The following is a 19,643-nucleotide window of genomic DNA, read 5'->3' on the forward strand; positions in this document are numbered from 1 at the left end:
TGACTTTAGTATTGGTGTATGTAGAACTATTAATGTGCTTAATTAAAAGTGTGCTAATTAAATATCTGTATGTTAAATAATACAGCTATGATCTGTTTGTGCTACGAGGCTAAAAGAAATACAGGTTAAAGGTGAGAATCATCCTTATTTTCCACAGGTTCAACAGAAGATGACCGGAAAAGTCCATGCTAATAAATAATAAAATGTTGCTCATGATATGACCTCGGTAAGAAGAGGACACATACATGAGCTTTAAATCAACCACGCAAAAAAATAGCAGCCAAATTTCACACAAAAACTCACCATAAACCAAGATGGCCGCAAGCAGAGGAACCATCTTGATGACAACAATGAACCATATAAAAAAAAATCTAACAAACAAAACAAACTAAATCCAGAATAACTTCACAAAAAAGTAAACATCAAAACTACATAAAACTACCATTACTGAGATATTGACTTATATGGTCAAACGATGACCTACACAGAAACAGAAAATATGTTTATTGTTGTATAGGGGGGGGGGGCTTACCTTGAGATTGCCTTACACCCTAGTCGTGTTGTATTCTGATTCGTGTTTGCTCAAAGAGCCAATGAGGCAGAACCTGAAATGTCACCGCTCTGTCGTTTAATATCAAACTCTTTTTTGCATAGAGATTATCATATGTACTGTAAATGCATATATTGGCTACATAAAAGCAGAACATTTCAACAGAGTTTTGAACTCTGGAAGTCTTGCATGCATAGAAATTGCTGTGCTGGACATTATAGGTAAAACAATACTTTTTCAGGTATACAGGTTGAAATACAGTAGAGCACACATAGTGCATGCATAGCAAAGGTACTTTATCTTGGAAGTTATTTTGGAAGTCCAAGAAGTGTAAACATTTAATTTATCAAGCCATCAAGGTGCAGATATCTGTACAATCAAATATAATTGAAGAAAACAGATTTGTGCCAAAGGTTTGAACTTTACCACATAAAAAAAATAACACAGTTAACTTTTACTATTAACAAAGTTATTTGTGTTTATATCTCTTGAGTTTACAAAATAAAGTTATTTGCATTCAAAATTGATTAATCAATAATCTCTTTAACAGTGGCAGGCACCAATACAAGCCCTTCTGCTGAGAGTCACAACAGACTGATACGACTACAGACTGAATTGATCTACATGTCCTCTATAGAAAAGAGGTGTGTGTTTGTCTGATCCATTGCAAATTTCGTGCACTCTATTTGCACATCATAAATCAGTAGTTTAATTCAAGATGGATATCTGAAAACCTAACAAGGGCACTGGCAATGTTTCTTGGTACTGAGCATGGGTTGGAGCTACATAGATAGATAAAGAACGCAATACAGAGACATAGACAAAGAAAGAGAGTGAATGTGTGTGAAAGAGTGAGATAAATAGACAGGAAGGGGAGGAAGATAGTGGGTGAGAGAGAAAGTGAGGGGGCAGGTCTCACTACCACAGCATAACTCTTTATGAATGATAGCAGAGTTGACAAGAAGTAGGAATATCAAAGATCAAAGCAAAAAAGGAAGCTACAACCTAAAAAAAAAAAGAATGAGAGAAAGAACAAAAATAGAGGGGGATTAAAAAATGTTTAAAAAGGAAGAAAATCAATGTCACCCTCCCCCATGACATCTTCTATTAGGATGTCTTCATTGACATGGATTGATTGACCATGGATCATTTGAAATCTATAGATACTGACCGCTGGACTGCCTTCTCGTGACGCGACAGTCGGTGGCTCGTCGTGGGAACCTCTTCCAGGTCGTCATCGAGGTCGCACCCGTTGTCGGCCGCTTCCTGTGAGTAGCTGTGCTTCATCACCAGTATGCTGCGTCGGTTCCCTGTGGCAACGCTGGGCAGCAGCGGCCGTACCGGCTGTGGTGGAAGGTCCGTGAGGAGGGCCTCGCGCGTGCTCAGGTTGCCGCGGCTACCCCGCCCACTGAGTGACAGCTGGGACAGGTGGGCGGAGCCCGGGTTGGAGGCGAAGCCACAGTGGTGGTCATGGACGCAGCGTGAGGATGAACGGCGGAGCGCGTGGTAGTTCTCGAAGTCCTCCGCCAGGTCGACTAGGTCGGCGGAGGCTGCAGTGGCGTGCGTGGCGCTCCGTAGCGTGCAGAGCTCGTAGTGCGGCGGCTCGAAGACCTCCTGGAACATGGTGGGGTCGAAGTCCTCGCGCCGGAGGATGTACTTCTTCCTGGGCTGTTTGATCTGAACGATGACGGACACAATGAGGAGGATGAGGACGATGCAACAGGTGACGCCGATAATGGTGCCGTTGGTGTTGTTCAGGTTGTCCAGGATATTGGCTTTCCTCTTCTCTGTTGGAGGAGGGAGACAGATGGGGGGAGAGAGAAATAGAGAGATAGGTGGGAGGGAGAAAGACAGTGAGAGAGGAGCAAATAGTGGTGATCAGGAGACATTTGAATGCTTCTCTTTTAGAGAGTGTGTTGTTCTCTGCTTCCACCTTTGTAAATGCAGCCAAGTGGTGAAACACATTGCAGTTCTATAGTTTTTCCACTGTGCGGGGCTGCCCCTTTAAGAAATGGCCAATTTACACCCACACACACACACAATCAAATTAAATTAAATCTTATTTGTCACATGTGCCGAATACAACTGATGTAGACTTTACCGTGAAATGCTTGCTTACGAGCCCTTCCCAATGATGCAGAGTTTAAAAATAATAATCAAAATAGCAACACAAGAGGAATAAAATACACAAAAATGGAGCTATATATCGGAAGTATCATTACCAGATCAATATGCAGAGGTAAGAGGTAGATCTGTACATGAAGGATAAAGGGTAAAGTGACTAGGCCTCAGGATAGATAATAATAAGAGTAAAATAAAGAACTGAGTAGCATCAGCAAATAATGAGTGTAAAAGTGTGTGTAATATGTATGTATGTATGCATGTATGTGTGTGCATATGTGATTACACACCTGGCGAAAAGATTACTGTAGCTCTGTTGGAATAATTTTTATAGATAACTTTGTCATCTTCTGGAAACAAAAGATGTTCTACAGCAGGTATTCCCAAACAGGGGTACATGCAATGCTATTGGGGGTACGCCAAATAAAAATGTGATTCACATAAAATATGTCAATTTTTTTGATTTATTGAATTTTTTACTTTTTTTTTCTCTTCACATTTTCAAACAGTCCATTTATATTTTCCTACGGGGCTATACATTTGGGTGAGTTTTTTTTCTCACCTGAGTAGCCTCGTTTTACTGACAAAAATAAAATGAATCCATCTAGTGTTCAGCGAAATAACAACACAATGTCAAATACAGGTAGACTAGTCAAATAATTAACATCCAATCACATTAACAGTTACTTTCTTGCGGGAATTCCACTAACGGTCTGTATGTAGCCAAACGTAGCTGCTGCTCATGTTGGTATCTGTACTGATGGCGCAAAAGCCATGACAAGGAGACATAGCGGAGTGGTAACACGCGTGCAAGCAGTTGCTCCCGACGCCACTTGGGTACACTGCAGCATCCATGAGAGGCTCTTGCTGCCAAGGGAATGCCTGACAGCTTGAAAGACGTTATGGACACTACAGTGAAAATGGTTCACTTTGTTAACTTCTATGGGCTACGTGGGACGCTAGCGTCCCACCTGCGGGACACAGCCAGTGAAATATCAGGGCGGCAAATTCAAAACAACAAAATGTCATAATTCAACTTTCTCAAACATACAACTATTTTACACCATTTTAAAGATACACTTCTCCTTTATGTAACCACATTGTCCGATTTCAAAAAGGCTTTACAGCAAAAGCAAAACATTAGATTATGTTAGGAGTGTACACAGACAAAAATAATCACACAGCCATTTTCCAAGCAAGGACATGTGTCACAAAAATCCAAAACACAGCTAAATGAAGCACTAACCTTTGACGATCTTCATTAGATGACACTCCTAGGACATTATGTTACACAATACATGTATGTTTTGTTCGATAAAGTTCATATTTATATCCAAAAACAGCATTTTACATTGGCGCATGATGTTCAGAAAATGTATTCCCACCAAAACCGCCGGTGAATGTGCACATCAATTTACAAAAATACTCATCATAAACGTTGACAAAATATATAACAATTATTTAAAGATTTATAGATAGACTACTCCTGGATGCAACTGCTGTGTCAGATTTTAAAATAGCTTTACTGTCACAGAAGTTCTCTTGGAGTGAAGAGGACCAAGGCGCTGCGGGATTGTGGACACTCATGTTTATTAAATAAAACACGTAAAGCATCCACTTGACAAAAAACAATAAACAGTACTTACAACAGCACATACAATGCAGTGCAAGGACAACCACCCACAACCCCAAAGAAAAACACACACACCTATATAGGACTTCCAATCAAAGGCAACTCAACACACCTGCCTTCAATTGGAAGTCCCAATCACCAACACAACATTTAACAAACACAAACCACCTGCCACATCCTGACCAAGACTAACACAATTACGCCCTCTGCTGGTCAGGACGTGACAGTACCCCCCCCCCTCAAGGTGCAGACCCCGGGATGCACCTAAAAAAAGAAAAACACAAGAAAATCCCCAATACCCCAACAAACAATAACCCCTACACAATAAGGGAGGGAAGGGAGCCTATCCTGGAGGTGGCTCAGGTGCAGGACGTGGACCTTGCTCCACCTTCGGCGTCGCCCACTTCGGTGGCGCTGCTAGCTGCGCCGGCCAGACGGACCACTCGGGCTGGGCCGGAGGACAGGAGGGCCACTCGGGCTGGGCCGGAGGGCAGGAGGGCCACTCGGGCTGGGTCGGAGGGCAGGAGGGCCACTCGGGCTGGGCCGGAGGGCAGGAGGGCCACTCGGGCTGGGCCGGAGGGCAGGAGGGCCACTCGGGCTGGGCCGGAGGGCAGGAGGGCCACTCGGGCTGGGCCGGAGGGCAGGAGGGCCACTCGGGCTGGGCCGGAGGACAGGAGGGCCACTCGGGCTGGGCCGGAGGACAGGAGGACCACTCGGGCTGATCCTGACTGACGGGCCACTCTGACAGCTCCGAACAGGCAGGGCACTCTGGCAGCCCCGAACAGGCGGGCCACTCTGGCAGATCCAGACTGTCGGGCCACTCTGGCAGATCCAGACAGGCAAGGCACTCTGGCAGCCCCGAACAGGAAGGCCACTCTGGCAGTTCCGGGCAGTCGGGCCACTCTGGCAGTTCCGGGCAGTCGGGCCACTCTGGCAGTTCCGGGCAGTCGGGCCACTCTGGCAGTTCCGGGCAGTCGGGCCACTCTGGCAGTTCCGGGCAGTCGCAGTTCCGGGCAGTCGGGCCACTCTGGCAGTTCCGGGCAGTCGGGCCACTCGGGCAGATCCGGGCAGACGGGCCACTCGGGCAGATCCGGGCAGACGGGCCACTCGGGCATCTCCGGGCAGACGGGCCACTCGGGCAGATCCGGGCAGACGGGCCACTCGGGCAGATCCGGGCAGACGGGCCACTCGGGCATCTCCGGGCAGACGGGCCACTCTGGCGGCTCCTGACTAGCGGGCGGCTCTGGCGGCTCCTGACTGGCGGGCGGCTCTGGCGACTCCTGACTGGCGGGCGGCTCTGGCGACTCCTGACTGGCGGGCGGCTCTGGCGACTCCTGACTGGCGGGCGGCTCTGGCGACTCCTGACTGGCGGGCGGCTCTGGCGACTTACGACTGGCGGGCAGCTCTGGCGACTTACGACTGGCGGGCAGCTCTGGCGACTTACGACTGGCGGGCAGCTCTGGCGACTTACGACTGGCGGGCAGCTCTGGCGACTTACGACTGGCGGGCAGCTCTGGCGACTTACGACTGGCGGGCAGCTCTGGCGACTTACGACTGGCGGGCAGCTCTGGTGACTTACGACTGGCGGGCAGCTCTGGTGACTCTTGACTGCGGGCAGCTCTGGTGACTCTTGACTGGCGAGGCTGGGCTGACGCACTAGACTCCTGATGCATGGGGCTGGTACTGAACGTGCCAGCCTGGAGACACGCACCTCAATGCTAGTGCGTTTAGCGGGAAACACCGGACCGTAGAGGCGTACTGGCGGTCTTGAGCGCAGGGTTGGCATCACCCCTTCAGGCTCGATGCTCACACTCCCCTGGCACATGCGGGGCGCTGGTACTGCGCTTACCGGCCTGAAAATGCCAGGCCTCACCACAGCACCTACCCCAAAGCACGGGACCTGTCCAGTGTGTTTTCTTCCAAAAAGGGTACGGGGAGCTGGCCTGGGTCTCCCATCTCGCCCCGCCAAACAGCCCTTGTGCCCCCCCCAAAAAATGTATTGGGGCTGCCTCTCGGGCTCTACCTGCCTCCCAGGCAGGTTGTCGCAGTGCACCCGCAATTGCTCCCATGTCCAGTCAATCCTCTCCTCCAGTATTTCCAGCGACCAGGAATCCATCACCTCCCGAGTGCGCTGCTTCCAACTTTCCTCCTGTGGCTTCCTCCTCTTCCGCTGCTTGGTCCTTTTGAGGTGGGTGGTTCTGTCACAGAAGTTGTCATGGAGAGAAGAGGACCAAGGCGCAGCGGGATTGTGGACACTCATGTTTATTAAATAAAACACGTAAAGCATCCACTTGACAAAAAACAATAAACAGTACTTACAACAGCAACAGTCTTGCAGGCACATACAATGCAGTGCAAGGACAACCACCCACAACCCCAAAGAAAAACACACACACCTATATAGGACTTCCAATCAAAGGCAACTCAACACACCTGCCTTCAATTGGAAGTCCCAATCACCAACACAACATTTAACAAACACAAACCACCTGCCACATCCTGACCAAGACTAACACAATTACGCCCTCTGCTGGTCAGGACGTGACATTTACGGAGAAAGCACATTTTTCAGTATTCTGAGTACATAGCTCACTATCACAGCAAGCTATACAGACACCCGCCAAGTTCGGGGTCACCTAAACTCAGAATTAGTATTATAAATATTCTCTTACCTTTGCTGATCTTCGTCAGAATGCACTCCCAGGACTGCTACTTCCACAAGAAATGTTGTTTTTGTTCGAAATAATCCATATTTACGTACAAATACCTCCGTTTTGTTCGTGCGTACAGAGCACTATCCAAAGGCATAACGCGCGAGCGCGGTACCAGAGACGAAAAGTGAAAATGTTCCATTACCGTACTTAGAAGCATGTCAAACGCTTTTTAAAATCAATCTTTATGGTATTTTTAACGTAAAATTGCGTTAATATTACAACCGGACAATAGCATATTCATTCAAGAAGAAAAAGAAGGAACTGCACGCTTGCGGGATCGCGCATATCCAATCCCTTTGTCCCCAGGCAGTCCACTCAGTGACTGAGCTCCTATTATCTGCCCAGTGACCGGCTGGCTTCCGGGTTAAGCGAGCAGTGCGGCTTGTGCTTTGGAGGATGCATGGCTCTCAACCTTCGCCTCTCCCAAGTCCGTACTGGAGTTAGAGTGATGGGACAAGACTGTAACTACCAATTGAATATCACAAAATTGGGAAGAAAAAGTTTAAATAAATATATATACACTACCGGTCAAAAGTTTTAGAACACCTACTCATTGAAGGGTTTTTCTATATTTTTACTATTTTCTACATTGTAGAATAATAGTGAAGACATCAAAACTATGAAATAACATATATGGAATCATGTAGTATCGCTGCAGAATGCTGTGGTAGTCATGCTGGTTAAGTGTGCCTTGAATTCTAAATAAATCACAGACAGTGTCACCAGCAAAGCACCTCCTCCTCCATGCTTTACGGTGAGAAATACACATCATCCGTTCACCCACACCGTGTCTCTCCAATTTGGACTCCAGACCAAAGGACACATTTCCACCGGTCTAATGTCCATTGCTCGTGTTTCTTGTCCCAAGCAAGTCTCTTCTTCTTACTGGTGTCCTTTAGTAGTGGTTTCTTTGCAGCAATTCACCATGAAGGCCTGATTCACACAGTCTCCTCTGAACAGTTGATGTTGAGATGTGTCTGTTACTTGAACTCTGTGAAGCATTTATTTGGGCTGCAATTTCTGAAGCTGGTAACCCTAATGAATTTATCCTCTGCAGCAGAGGTAACTCTGGGTCTTCCTTTTCTGTGGCGGTCCTCATGAGAGCCAGTTTCATGATAGCGCTTAATGGTTTTGAGACTGCACTTTCAAAGTTATTTTCCGTATTGACTGACCTTCATGTCTTAAAGTAATGATGGACTGTCATTTCTCTTTGCTTATTTGAGCTATTCTTGCCATAATATGGACTTGGTATTTTACCAAATAGGGCTATCTTCTGTATACCACCCCTACCTTGTCACAACACAACTGATTGGCTCCAACGCATTAAGAAGGAAAGAAATTCCACAAATTAACTTTCAACAAGGCACACCTGTTAATTGAAATGCATTCCAGGTGACTATCTCATGAAGCTGGTTGAGAGAATGCCAAGAGTGTGCAAAGCTGTCATCAAGGCAAAGGGTGGCTATTTGAAGAATCTCAAATATAAAATATATTTTGATTTGTTTAACACTTTTTTGGTTACTACATGATTCCATATGTGTTATTTAATAGTTTTGATGTCTTCACTATTATTCTACAATGTATAAAATAGTAAAAATAAAGAAAAACCCTTGAATGAGTAGGTGTTCTAAAACTTTGGACCTGTAGTGTATATTTTAAATTGTACACTGAACAAAAATATAAACGCAACATGTAAAGCGTTGATCCTATGTTTCATGAGCTGAAATAAAAGATCCCAGAAATGTTCTATACACACAAAAAGCTTATTTCTCTCAAATGTTGTGCACAAATTTGTTTACATCCCTGTTAGTGAGCATTTCTCAATTGCCACGATAATCCATACACCTGACAGTTGTGGTATATCATGATCATTACACAGGTGCACCTTGTGCTGGGTACAATACAAGGCCACTCTAAAATTGTCACACAACACATTGGTAAAGATGTCTCAAGTTTTGAGGGAGCGTGCAATTGCCATGCTGACTGCAGGAATCTCCACCAGAGCTGTTGCCAGAGAACTGAATGTTCATTTCTCTACCATAAGCTGCTTCCAACGTCGTTTTAGAGAATTTGGCAGTACGTCCAACCGGCCTGACAACCCCAGACCATGTATATGGCGTCGTGTAGGGCAAGTGGTTTGCTGATGTCAACGTTGTGAACAGAGTGCACCATGGTGGCGGAGGCGTTATGGTATGGGCAGGCATAAGCTATGGTCAACGAACACAATTGTATTTTATCGATTGGCAATTTGAATGCACAAAAATACCGTAATGAGATCCTGAGGCCCATTGTGAGGCCCATTTTTTTTAAAGGTATCTGTAACTAACCGATGCATATCTGTCTCCCAGTCATGTAAAATCCATATCAGCTGGCAGCTTCATTAAATAGTACCCGCAAAACACCACTCTCAACGTTAACAATGAAGAGGCGACTCCGGGACGCTGGCCTTCTAGGCAGAGTTGCAAAGAAAAAGCCATATCTCAGACTGGCCAATAAAAAGAAAAGAAAAGATGGGCAAAAGAACACAGACACTGGACAGAGATATGGCTTTTTCTTTGCAACTCTGCCTAGAAGGCCAGCATCCCGGAGTCGCCTCTTCACTGTTGATGGTGAGACTGGTGTTTTGCGGGTACTATTTAATGAAGCTGCCAGTTGAGGACTTGTGAGGTGTCTGTTTCTCAAACTAGACACTCTAATGTACTTGTCCTCTTGCTCAGTTGTGCACCGGGGCCTCCCACTCCTTTTTCTATTCTGGTTAGAGCCAGTTTGCGCTGTTCTGTGAAGGGAGTAGTACATAGCGTTGTACGAGATTATTGGCAATTTCTCGCATGGAATAGCCTTCATTTCTCAGAACAAGAATAGGCTGACGATTTTCAGAAGAAAGTTCTTTGTTTCTGGCCATTTTGAGCCTGTAATCGAACCCACAAATGCTGATGCACCAGATACTCAACTAGTGTAAAGGAGGACAGTTTTTTTATTTTTTTTTAGCAGGACAACAGTTTTCAGCTGTGCTAACATAATTGCAAAAGGGTTTTCTAATAACCAATTAGACTTTTAAAATGATAAGGTTGGATTAGCTAACACAACGTGCCATTGGAACACAGGAGTGATGGTTGCTGATAATGGGCCTCTGTACGCCTATGTAGATATTCCATAAATAATCTGCCGTTTCCAGCTACAATAATCATTTACAACATTAACGATGTCTATCTACACTGTATTTCTGATCAATTTTATGTTATTTTAATGGACAAAAAATTTGCTTTTCTTTCAAAAACAAGGACATTTCTAAGTGACCTCAAACTTTTGAACGGTAGTGTATATATATATATATGGTCACTTTTTTTGTATATATATATATATATATTTCTTTTTCACTATTTTTTTAACTCTTCCGCGATCCCATTTTTATATCAGGCGACCCCACATGGGGTTGTGACCCCTAGTTTTGGAACCTCTGCCATATACACACTCACTCACTCACACACACTACATTGACACGGTCAGCGTGGCGGAGGTGTTGTTGCCTACCCTCACCACCTGGGGCCGGCCCGTCAGGAAGTCCAGGATCCAGTTGCAGACGGAGGGGTTCAGTTCCAGGGTCCCTAGCTTGGTGATGAGCTTGGAGGGGACTATGGTGTTGAACGCTGAACTGTTGTCTATGAACAGCATTCTCACATAGTTATTTCCCCTCTTGTCCAGGCGGGGGAGGGTAGTGTGAAGTGAAATTGAGATTACGTAATCTGTGGATCTGTTGGGGCGTGAATTGGAGTGGGTCTAGGGTGTGTCATTGATGTGTGTCATTACCAATCTTTCAAAGCACTTCAGAATTACAGATGCAAGTGCTCCAGGGTGATAGTAATTTAGGCAGGTTACCTTGGAGCTCTTGGGAACAGACAATGGTGGTCACCTTGAAATGTTGGGATTGCAGACTGGGACAAGGAGAGATTGAAAATGTCCCTGAAGACACTTGTCAGCTGGTCTGTGCATGCTTTGAGAACACACCCTGGTATTCCGTCCTTGTGAAATAGCAGCTTTCACCCAAGGCACAGTGTTATATTCCTTGAAGCGAGCATAAAAGGTATTTAGCTCGTTTGGGAGTTCTGCATCACTGGGAAACTCACCTCTGGGTTTCCCTTTGCAATCTGTTATCGTCTGCAAGGCCTGCCACATACGACGAGCGTCGGAGCCGGTGTAATAGGATTCCACCTTCCTCCTTTTGCATGTTTGATGTCTCGTCAGAGGTCGTAGCGGGCTTTCTTGTATGCTTCCAAGTCCGTGTCCCGTTCCTTGTAAGTGGTCGCTCTAGCCTTTAGCCCAGAGCGGATATTGCCCGTAATCCATGGTTTTTTGTTTGTATACATTCTTATAGTCACTTTGGGGACGACATCGTCTATGCACATATTATTATTATTATTCTACATTTTTTTTAGAGGGTAGATCAGCTTTAATATTGCAGATAGATTGTGGCTTCCATCAATGTAATTGCCTGCATAAATACCAATCACCCATATATTTTGGGGTATATTTGGGGTATATTTATTTTCCTTATTTTACCCTAACCCTACCATCCCTCCCCTAATTGGAGTAAACTAATGGACAACAATACTTAGGCTTCTACTTCCAGTTTATACTATATACAAGTCTATGCACTTATTGATGAAGCCCATGATTGATGTGGTAAATACCTCAATGTTATTGGATGAATCCTGGAACATTTCCCAGTCTCTACTAGCAAAACAGTCTTGTAGCCTCGTGTCTGTTTCGTCCGACCACTTCTGTATTGAGTGCATCACTGGTACTTCCTGTTTGAGCTTTCATTTGTAAACAGGAAGCAGGAGAATGGAGTCATGGTCAGATTTGCCGAAGGGAGGACGAGGGAGGGCCTTGTATGCATTTATGTGGGTAGAATAAAAGTGGTCTATAGTTTTAGCGCCCCTAGTGCAGGAGACGTGTTGGTAGAAGTGAGGTAGGACAGTTTTAAGACTCCCCGCGTTAATGTCTAGGCCCACCAGAAACGCTGCCTTTGGGTGAGCGGTTTCTTGTTTGTTTATGCCCCCCCCATAGACACACACACACACACACACACACACACACACACACACACACACACACACACACACACACACACACACACACACACACACACACACACACACACACACACACACACACACACACACACAGCGAGACCTTTGTAAAAGATCACACCGCAGCAGATGTATGCATCACAATTAACATGCAAAGATGATTCCCAACACACAGAGGAAATGAACCACAAGATAAAGATCAAGATGTTATTGATGAACAGCAGCTGGGTGAAAAGGTTAGCAGTCAAGGAGTTAAGGCCGTTCCACCAGAGAGCTTACAAAGAGCACAGAACACTAACAATGTGGATAGAAGCTGCCAATAGGGAGAGGGCTGACATTTAATGTATACTCTGTGATGGATATACATTTTGTGTGGTGAGTGTGTGTGTGTGCGTGTTTGAAGGTGCCTGTGTTCAGTGTGGTCAACTCCCCAGTTAAAGCAGCAACATTTACAGCACATCCAGACATGAGAGGAAAGCAGAAAAAAATCCTAAATACATGACATTGTACTGCTAATGAGGATAGATGCAGGCAAGAGCTATACATTACCAGGAACAGGGGGGAAGAGCTGGAAACTAGCTAAGCAGCACAAAAACATGTCCGGACAAGATGCTGACAGATACAGATTTTCAAGACTAGGAACTTGTAGGGACGATGGAGGCTTAGAAGGTGAGAAATAAGCCCACACAGGCTTAACAATGGCTGTAAATTGCTGTTGTTTGTCATTGGGCTCTGCCCAGGGTTACACAGAGGAACAAAAGTGCATCGAGAGGACAGGTTTGGCGGCTGCCTGGGTTCGAACTCTGGTCACCAGCAAGGCTCCCGATGGCGCAGCCTGCTAAACTAAAGGAGCTGAAAGGAACCATTTATCCAGCCTTAGCAGGGTTATGATGCTAGAAATAGAATGTGCACCAACCCACTAGAACCACTAGACTCGACTCCTCCCAGTAGCAGTCAGTATGTGGGAACACAGGCTGTATTGATTGACCAGAAGCTCAGAGGATACGGAGGTAGACCTAAGGATCATAGTATGGATCTATTTGGACAGCTACAAGAACAGATGGAAGCATGAGAGATAAGGAGAGAGTTGGGGAGAAGGTTGAGAGGGACAGAATTCTGGTAATAAAGTAGGAAGGAATGGATTACCAGTACAATGTCCGTGATTGACCCTGATGACCAAGAACATAAAGAGGAAGGGGTTGTATGGATCACAGGTGGCTGGTGACACCTTAACTGGGGAATACGGGCTCATAGTAATGGCTGGAATATAATTAATGGAATGGTATCAAACATATGATAGGATTCCATTCACTCCATTCTGGCCATTATTATGAGCCGTCCCCCGCTCACCAGCCTCCTGTGGTATGGATCTAATAGTAGAAACAGAGAGTATATAGAGAACACTGAGAAAACAGAGAAGCACTGAAGATCAGGAAAGAGCTGAGAGGGACAGAGTTCAGGAAATACAATAAGAAGCATTGGATTTTCTAAGGACTTTGTCATCATTGAGGATAGAGCGGTATTGGCAGTGGATCATGACATGGGATCAGTAGAACAGGATATATTATTGAGGAAGTGTAAACCAGGATCAGGTATGGATTGAGTGGTCGAGAGGAATACATAGGGAATTCTGCTGAATGCTTGTGTATGGAAAATACATGGGAATCCTGAGCTTCTGGTATGGACCAGGCGGGATGGAATTATATTAGTTGAGTGTGAAGGAACCACTGTGGGATATGCATGTATTGAGAGGGACAGACCTTGGATACAGGAAGGCAATACACAGTGGATTGGACCGGATTGACGTGGGATTTAATGTGGATCATGTGATCATGTTGAGAGGGAGAGAGTTGTGAGAGGTGGAGACAGAGAGGTCCAGAGAGGTGGGAGTGAAACACACAGGATGATTGAACGATACATACAGTTGAAGTAGGAAGTTTACAACTCATTTTTCAACCGCTCCACAAATTTCTTGTTAACAAACTATAGTTTTAGAAAGTCGGTAAGGACATCTACAGTGAGGAAAAAAAGTATTTGATCCCCTGCTGATTTTGTACATTTGCCCACTGACAAAGAAATGATCAGTCTATAATTTTAATGGTAGGTTTATTTGAACAGTGAGAGACAGAATAACAACAGAAAAATCCAGAAAAACTCATGTCAAAAATGTTATAAATTGATTTGCATTTTAATGAGAGTTATTTCCCTCATTAAAATGCAAATCAATTTCTATCATTTTTTACATGCGTTTTTCTGGATTCTTCTGTTGTTATTCTGTCTCCCCTCTCAATCAGAAAGATTTCTGTCTCCCAGGTGTCTTTTATACAGGTAACAAACTGAGATTAGGAGCACACTCTTAAAGGGAGTGCTCCTAATCTCAGTTTGTTACCTGTATAAAAGACACCTGTCCACAGATGCAATCAATCAATCAGATTCCAAACTCTCCACCATGGCCAAGACCAAAGAGCTCTCCAAGGATGTCAGGGACAAGATTGTAGACCTATACAAGGCTGGAATGGGCTACAAGACCATCGCCAAGCAGCTTGGTGAGAAGTTGACAACAGTTGGTGCGATTATTCGCAAATGGAAGAAACACAAAAGAACTGTCAATATCCCTCGGCCTGGGGCTCCATGCAAGATCTCACCTCGTGGAGTTGCAATGATCATGAGAACGGTGAGGAATCAGCCCAGAACTACACGGGAGGATCTTGTCAATGATCTCAAGGCAGCTGGGACCAAAGTCACCAAGAAAACAATTGGTAACACCTATGCCGTGAAGGACTGAAATCCTGCAGCGCCCGCAAGGTCCCCCTGCTCAAGAAAGCACATATACATGCCCGTCTGAAGTTTGCCAATGAACATCTGAATGATTCATAGGACAATTGGGATAAAGTGTTGTGGTCAGATGAGACCAAAATGGAGCTCTTTGGCATCAACTCAACTCGCCGTGTTTGGAGGAGGAGGAATGCTGCCTATGACCCCAAGAACACCATCCCCACCGTCAAACATGGAGGTGGAAACATTATGCTTTGGGGGTGTTTTTCTGCTAAGGGGACAGGACAACTTCACTGCATCAAAGGGACGATGGACGGGGCCATGTACCGTCAAATCTTGGGTGAGAACCTCCTTCCCTCAGCCAGGGCATTGAAAATGGGTCGTGGATGGGTATTCCAGCATGACAATGACCCAAAACACACGGCCAAGGCAACAAAGGAGTGGCTCAAGAAGAAGCACATTAAGGTCCTGGAGTGGTCTAGCCAGTCTCCAGACCTTAATCCCATAGAAAATCTGTGGAGGGAGCTGAAGGTTCGAGTTGCCAAACGTCAGCCTCAAAACCTTAATGACTTGGAGAAGATCTGCAAAGAGGAGTGGGACAAAATCCCTCCTGAGATGTGTGCAAACCTGGTGGCCAACTACAAGAAACGTCTGACCTCTGTGATTGCCAACAAGGGTTTTGCCACCAAGTACTAAGTCATGTTTTGCAGAGGGGTCAAATACTTATTTCCCTCATTAAAATGCTAAGCATTTTATAACATTTTTGACATGCGTTCTTCTGGATTTTTTTGTTGTTATTCTGTCTCTCACTGTTCAAATAAACCTACCATTAAAATGATAGACTGATCATTTCTTTGTCAGTGGGCAAACATACAAAATCAGCAGGGGATCAAATACCTTTTTCCCTCACTGTACTTTGTGCATGAGACAAGTAATTTTTCGAACAATTGTTTACAGACAGATTATTTCACTTATAATTCACTGTATCACAATTCCAGTGGGTCAGAAGTTTACATACACTAAGTTGACTGTGCCTTTAACCAGCTTGGAAAATTCCAGAAAATGATGTCATGGCTTTAGAAGCTTCTGATAGGCTAATTGACATAAGTTGAGTCAATTGGAGGTGAACCTGTGGATGCCTATTTGCTTGACATCATGGGAAAATCAAAAGAAAATTTGTAGACCTCCACAAGTCTGGTTCATCCTTGGGAGCAATTTCCAAATGCTTGACAGTACCACGTTCATCTGTACAAACAATAGTACGCAAGTATAAACAACATGGGACCACGCAGCCATCATACCGCTCAGGAAGGAGACGCGTTCTGTCTCCTAGAGATGAACGTACTTTGGTGCGAAAAGTGCAAATCAATCCCAGAACAACAGCAAAGGACCTTGTGAAGACGCTGGAGGAAACGGGTACAAAAGTATCTATATCCACAGTAAAACAAGTCCTATATCGACATAACCTGAAAGGCCGCTCAGCAAGGAAGAAGCCACTGCTCCAAAACCGCCATAAAAAATCCAGACTACGGTTTGCAACTGCACATGGAGAAATGTCTTCTGGTCTGATGAAAGAAAATAGAACTGTTTGGCCATCGTTATGTTTGGAGGAAAAAGGGGGATGCTTGCAAGCTGAAGAACACCATCCCAACCATCAAGCACGGGGGTGGCAGCATCATGTTGTGGGGGTGCTTTGCTGCAGGAGGGACTGGTGCACTTCACAAAATAGATGACATCCTGACGATGGAAAATTATGTGGATATATTGAAGCAACATCTCAAGACATCAGTCAGGAAGTTAAAGCTTGGTTGCAAATGGGTCTTCCAAATGGACAATGACCCAAAGCATACTTCCAAAGTTGTGGCAAAATGGCTTAAGGACAACAAAGTCAAGGTATTGGAGTGGCCATCACAAACCTCAGTCCTATAGAAGATTTGTGAAAAAGCGTGTGCGAGCAAGGAGGCCTACAAACCTGACTCGGTTACACCAGCTATGTCTGGAGGAAAGGGCCAAAATTCCCCCAACTTATTGTGGGAAGCTTGTGGAAGGCTACCCAAAACGTTTGACCCAAGTTAAAAAATGTAAAGGCAATCCTACCAAAAACGAATTGATTGTATGTCAACTTCTGTCCCACTGGGAATGTGATGAAAGAAATAAAAGCTGAAATAAATAATTCTCTCTACTATTATTCTGACATTTCACATTCTTAAAATAAAGTGGTGATCCTAACTGACCTAAGACGGAATATTTACAAGGATTAAATGTCAGGAATTGTGAAAAACTGATTTTAAATATATTTGACTAAGGTGTATGTAAACTTGCAACTTCAACTGTATATTCTGAATGCAGTTGAATGATGAGGACCTAAGGTTGGAGTATGCCAGCAGTCTGTAGTTATGCATGTAATCAAGAGTGGATCATTCTGGACCGAGCATGGGTTTGACCGCTGACCTTTACAGTGATTCTCATCCCAGGGGTAGACACAGTTCTGAATGCCGTTACACACCAGGGTGTTGTTGATGCACATGTTACTGTGACAGAAGAAGGCATCCGCCTCGCATGGAGCTGCAATGACAGGAGACAGAACAACAATTAACAAGGACACACATATCCCAACCTGGGTATAATTGCATGCTGGGTAATAATAGGCCTGTCACTCTCTCTCCCTTCCCCTCCCCCTTATCTCTTGTTCATCATTCTGTCTCTCGGCCTGTTCTGGGTGTCAGAATATGCAAAGTATGTGTAAGGAGTGTTCAGTCATGAGTGTTCTGTTTTAGGTTTTTACCTATTCAGCCAGATAGTATCTATTGCCCTTCATAGTTGGTTGGCAGTTGGTGTACCAGCCTGTTTAGATGGAGTTAAACAGAGGTTGGGAAAGTGAGTATCAGCTGAGTAAAGAGTGGTGTATTTGGTGTACCTGTGCTTATAGGAATCAATTGATTACAGTGCTCAACAACTGTGGGACAGAGGCTCTCCATTTTTGTGATCATTATGTATTAGATGGTTTCCATCTACAGGATCTGCTTTGTTCAAATAATCAAGGATGAATGTTCTTTTTAATGAAAGGAGTGTACTCTATAGCACACCAAACAGCCTTTTACCGTGTATGATCTTACACAAAATCAATGGCATCAGCAATAGAGCAAAAATGATCCACAACATGAATCAATATCAGAGCCGCCCTCCCACATTCTGAAATTGCCCCCACCCCCCTGCAGTTTTATCATTGCACTGTGGTAAAAGAAATGGGGCAACGGTGTGCTTTAGGACCATGCGGAGAGCTTGTCTCAGAGAGGTCAGGTAGGCTGTTTTCTGGTTTCAACCAGCTAGATTTAGGACTGCTTGGACACCACAGGTTGTGTGGAGGGAAAGCTTCTGAAAGGCTGGTGTATAGGACCAGCACAGGAGAGATGAACAGAGGCAGCTGCTGTCTGTGTGTGTTGCGCTTTTTCTCCGAATTAAAAGCAAGCAGAGCAGATACTGGCTACTCTTTAGTTGACTGATAGCTAGTTAGCTAGCTAGTAGCTACCACAGCCAGTTCAGTTAGCTAGACTCTAGCTAGCTATCTGTCAGGTAGCAGTATCTAACCGCTGCTGTGTGTATGGAAATGTTTTGTAGCCTTTGTTTTGTCCCGTTTCAACAAAAGTACATTTGATGATGTACCATTAGTTAGAGCTAGCCAAAAGTTGGCTAACAATAGCGAGCTAGCTAGCTCACTAACTTGAGTTATTATTTTTGCCTCAATCACACTAGACCTGAATTAAATGATGGAACCAGCGGCCAAATGATTGAAGACCGATATTCTGATGTTTGTTTCAGCGCAATGTGAATTTTATCAGTCAGTATAGCAATGTAATCCTATTGATCTGTCAGTTTCCCTAGCTAATTCCCTACTTTTCACGCTGACTCGGTATAAACAGCTCCATAGGCTTCACTGTCATGGTGCACAGTCAGTACACAACACTGTGCTCATCGTGTCTTAGCAGGATCAGATGGTGACAGATTTCCCTGCAGGGTCAGACAGCCAGGGAAAATCAGTCTACGGAGCTCAGGTGAATTTTGCAGTATATTATAACAATCAGTGAATGGATACAAAGTTCCATCTTGAGTTGATGGGTAGGCTACAGTCTGGGATCTGGGAATAATGGTCATTTCAATTATTGAACCATTAATTCTATTCTTGGGTAATATAATGTATAAATGTACACCAAGGTAATTCTTTGTAATGCGTCATCTGAGCAGGGTCAGATGATGACAGTGTTCTCATCAGGGTCAGGCAGCCAGGGAAGACCAGTCTGTGACGGCACAGAGGTGAACTTTTGCAGATTCAAACAACACTTTGTTCTCTCTGTGCAGCAAACACTGGATAAGCCAGAAGCTTCAAAAAATGTAAACTATTTTAAGGCAGTCTGACAAACCTCTAAAGTTGATTTCCAAACTGTATCAAGGGTTGATAGAGGCTTTCCCCAATGACACAAAACACGTAAAACGAAAACGTGAGGAAGACCTGGGAGGCGCTATTGATGATGATGAATGGGTACAGATTTGTTAAAATGCCCAGTCATGTTCATATAATCTGACATAAATGACTGCAATTTAAGACCATCCATAGAACGTTCTATATGCCAGTGAAACTGATTATCATGCACTTAGAAATGAAATTCTTCTGCTGGAGGTGGAAAACACAAAAGGGGACATATTTGCATATGTTATGGTCTTGTGAAGGCTGTCTGAATTCTGGCAAAGAGTATGTTATTTTA

At 44.6% G+C, this 19,643-nt stretch overlaps 1 protein-coding gene across 2 annotated transcripts in view; it reads right to left on the reverse strand.

The window, feature by feature from the left end:
• neto1l (neuropilin (NRP) and tolloid (TLL)-like 1, like) overlaps positions 1–19,643 on the reverse strand; it is a 188,912-nt gene that overhangs the window by 8,794 nt on the left and 160,475 nt on the right. For both annotated transcript variants that reach the window (XM_014157199.3, XM_014157198.3), the window contains exons 8-10: positions 17,335–17,448; positions 1,722–2,337; positions 533–605 (exon numbers count right to left, since the gene is read on the reverse strand). In XM_014157199.3, coding sequence (XP_014012674.1) covers positions 545–605; positions 1,722–2,337; positions 17,335–17,448 — 791 coding nt within the window. In that variant the 3' untranslated portion in view covers positions 533–544. The remainder of the gene's footprint in view (positions 1–532; positions 606–1,721; positions 2,338–17,334; positions 17,449–19,643) is intronic.

This window comes from Salmo salar, chromosome 19 (genome assembly GCF_965601325.2).
Source record: "Salmo salar chromosome 19, fSalSal1, whole genome shotgun sequence".
In the NCBI taxonomy this organism is placed as follows: domain Eukaryota; kingdom Metazoa; phylum Chordata; class Actinopteri; order Salmoniformes; family Salmonidae; genus Salmo; species Salmo salar.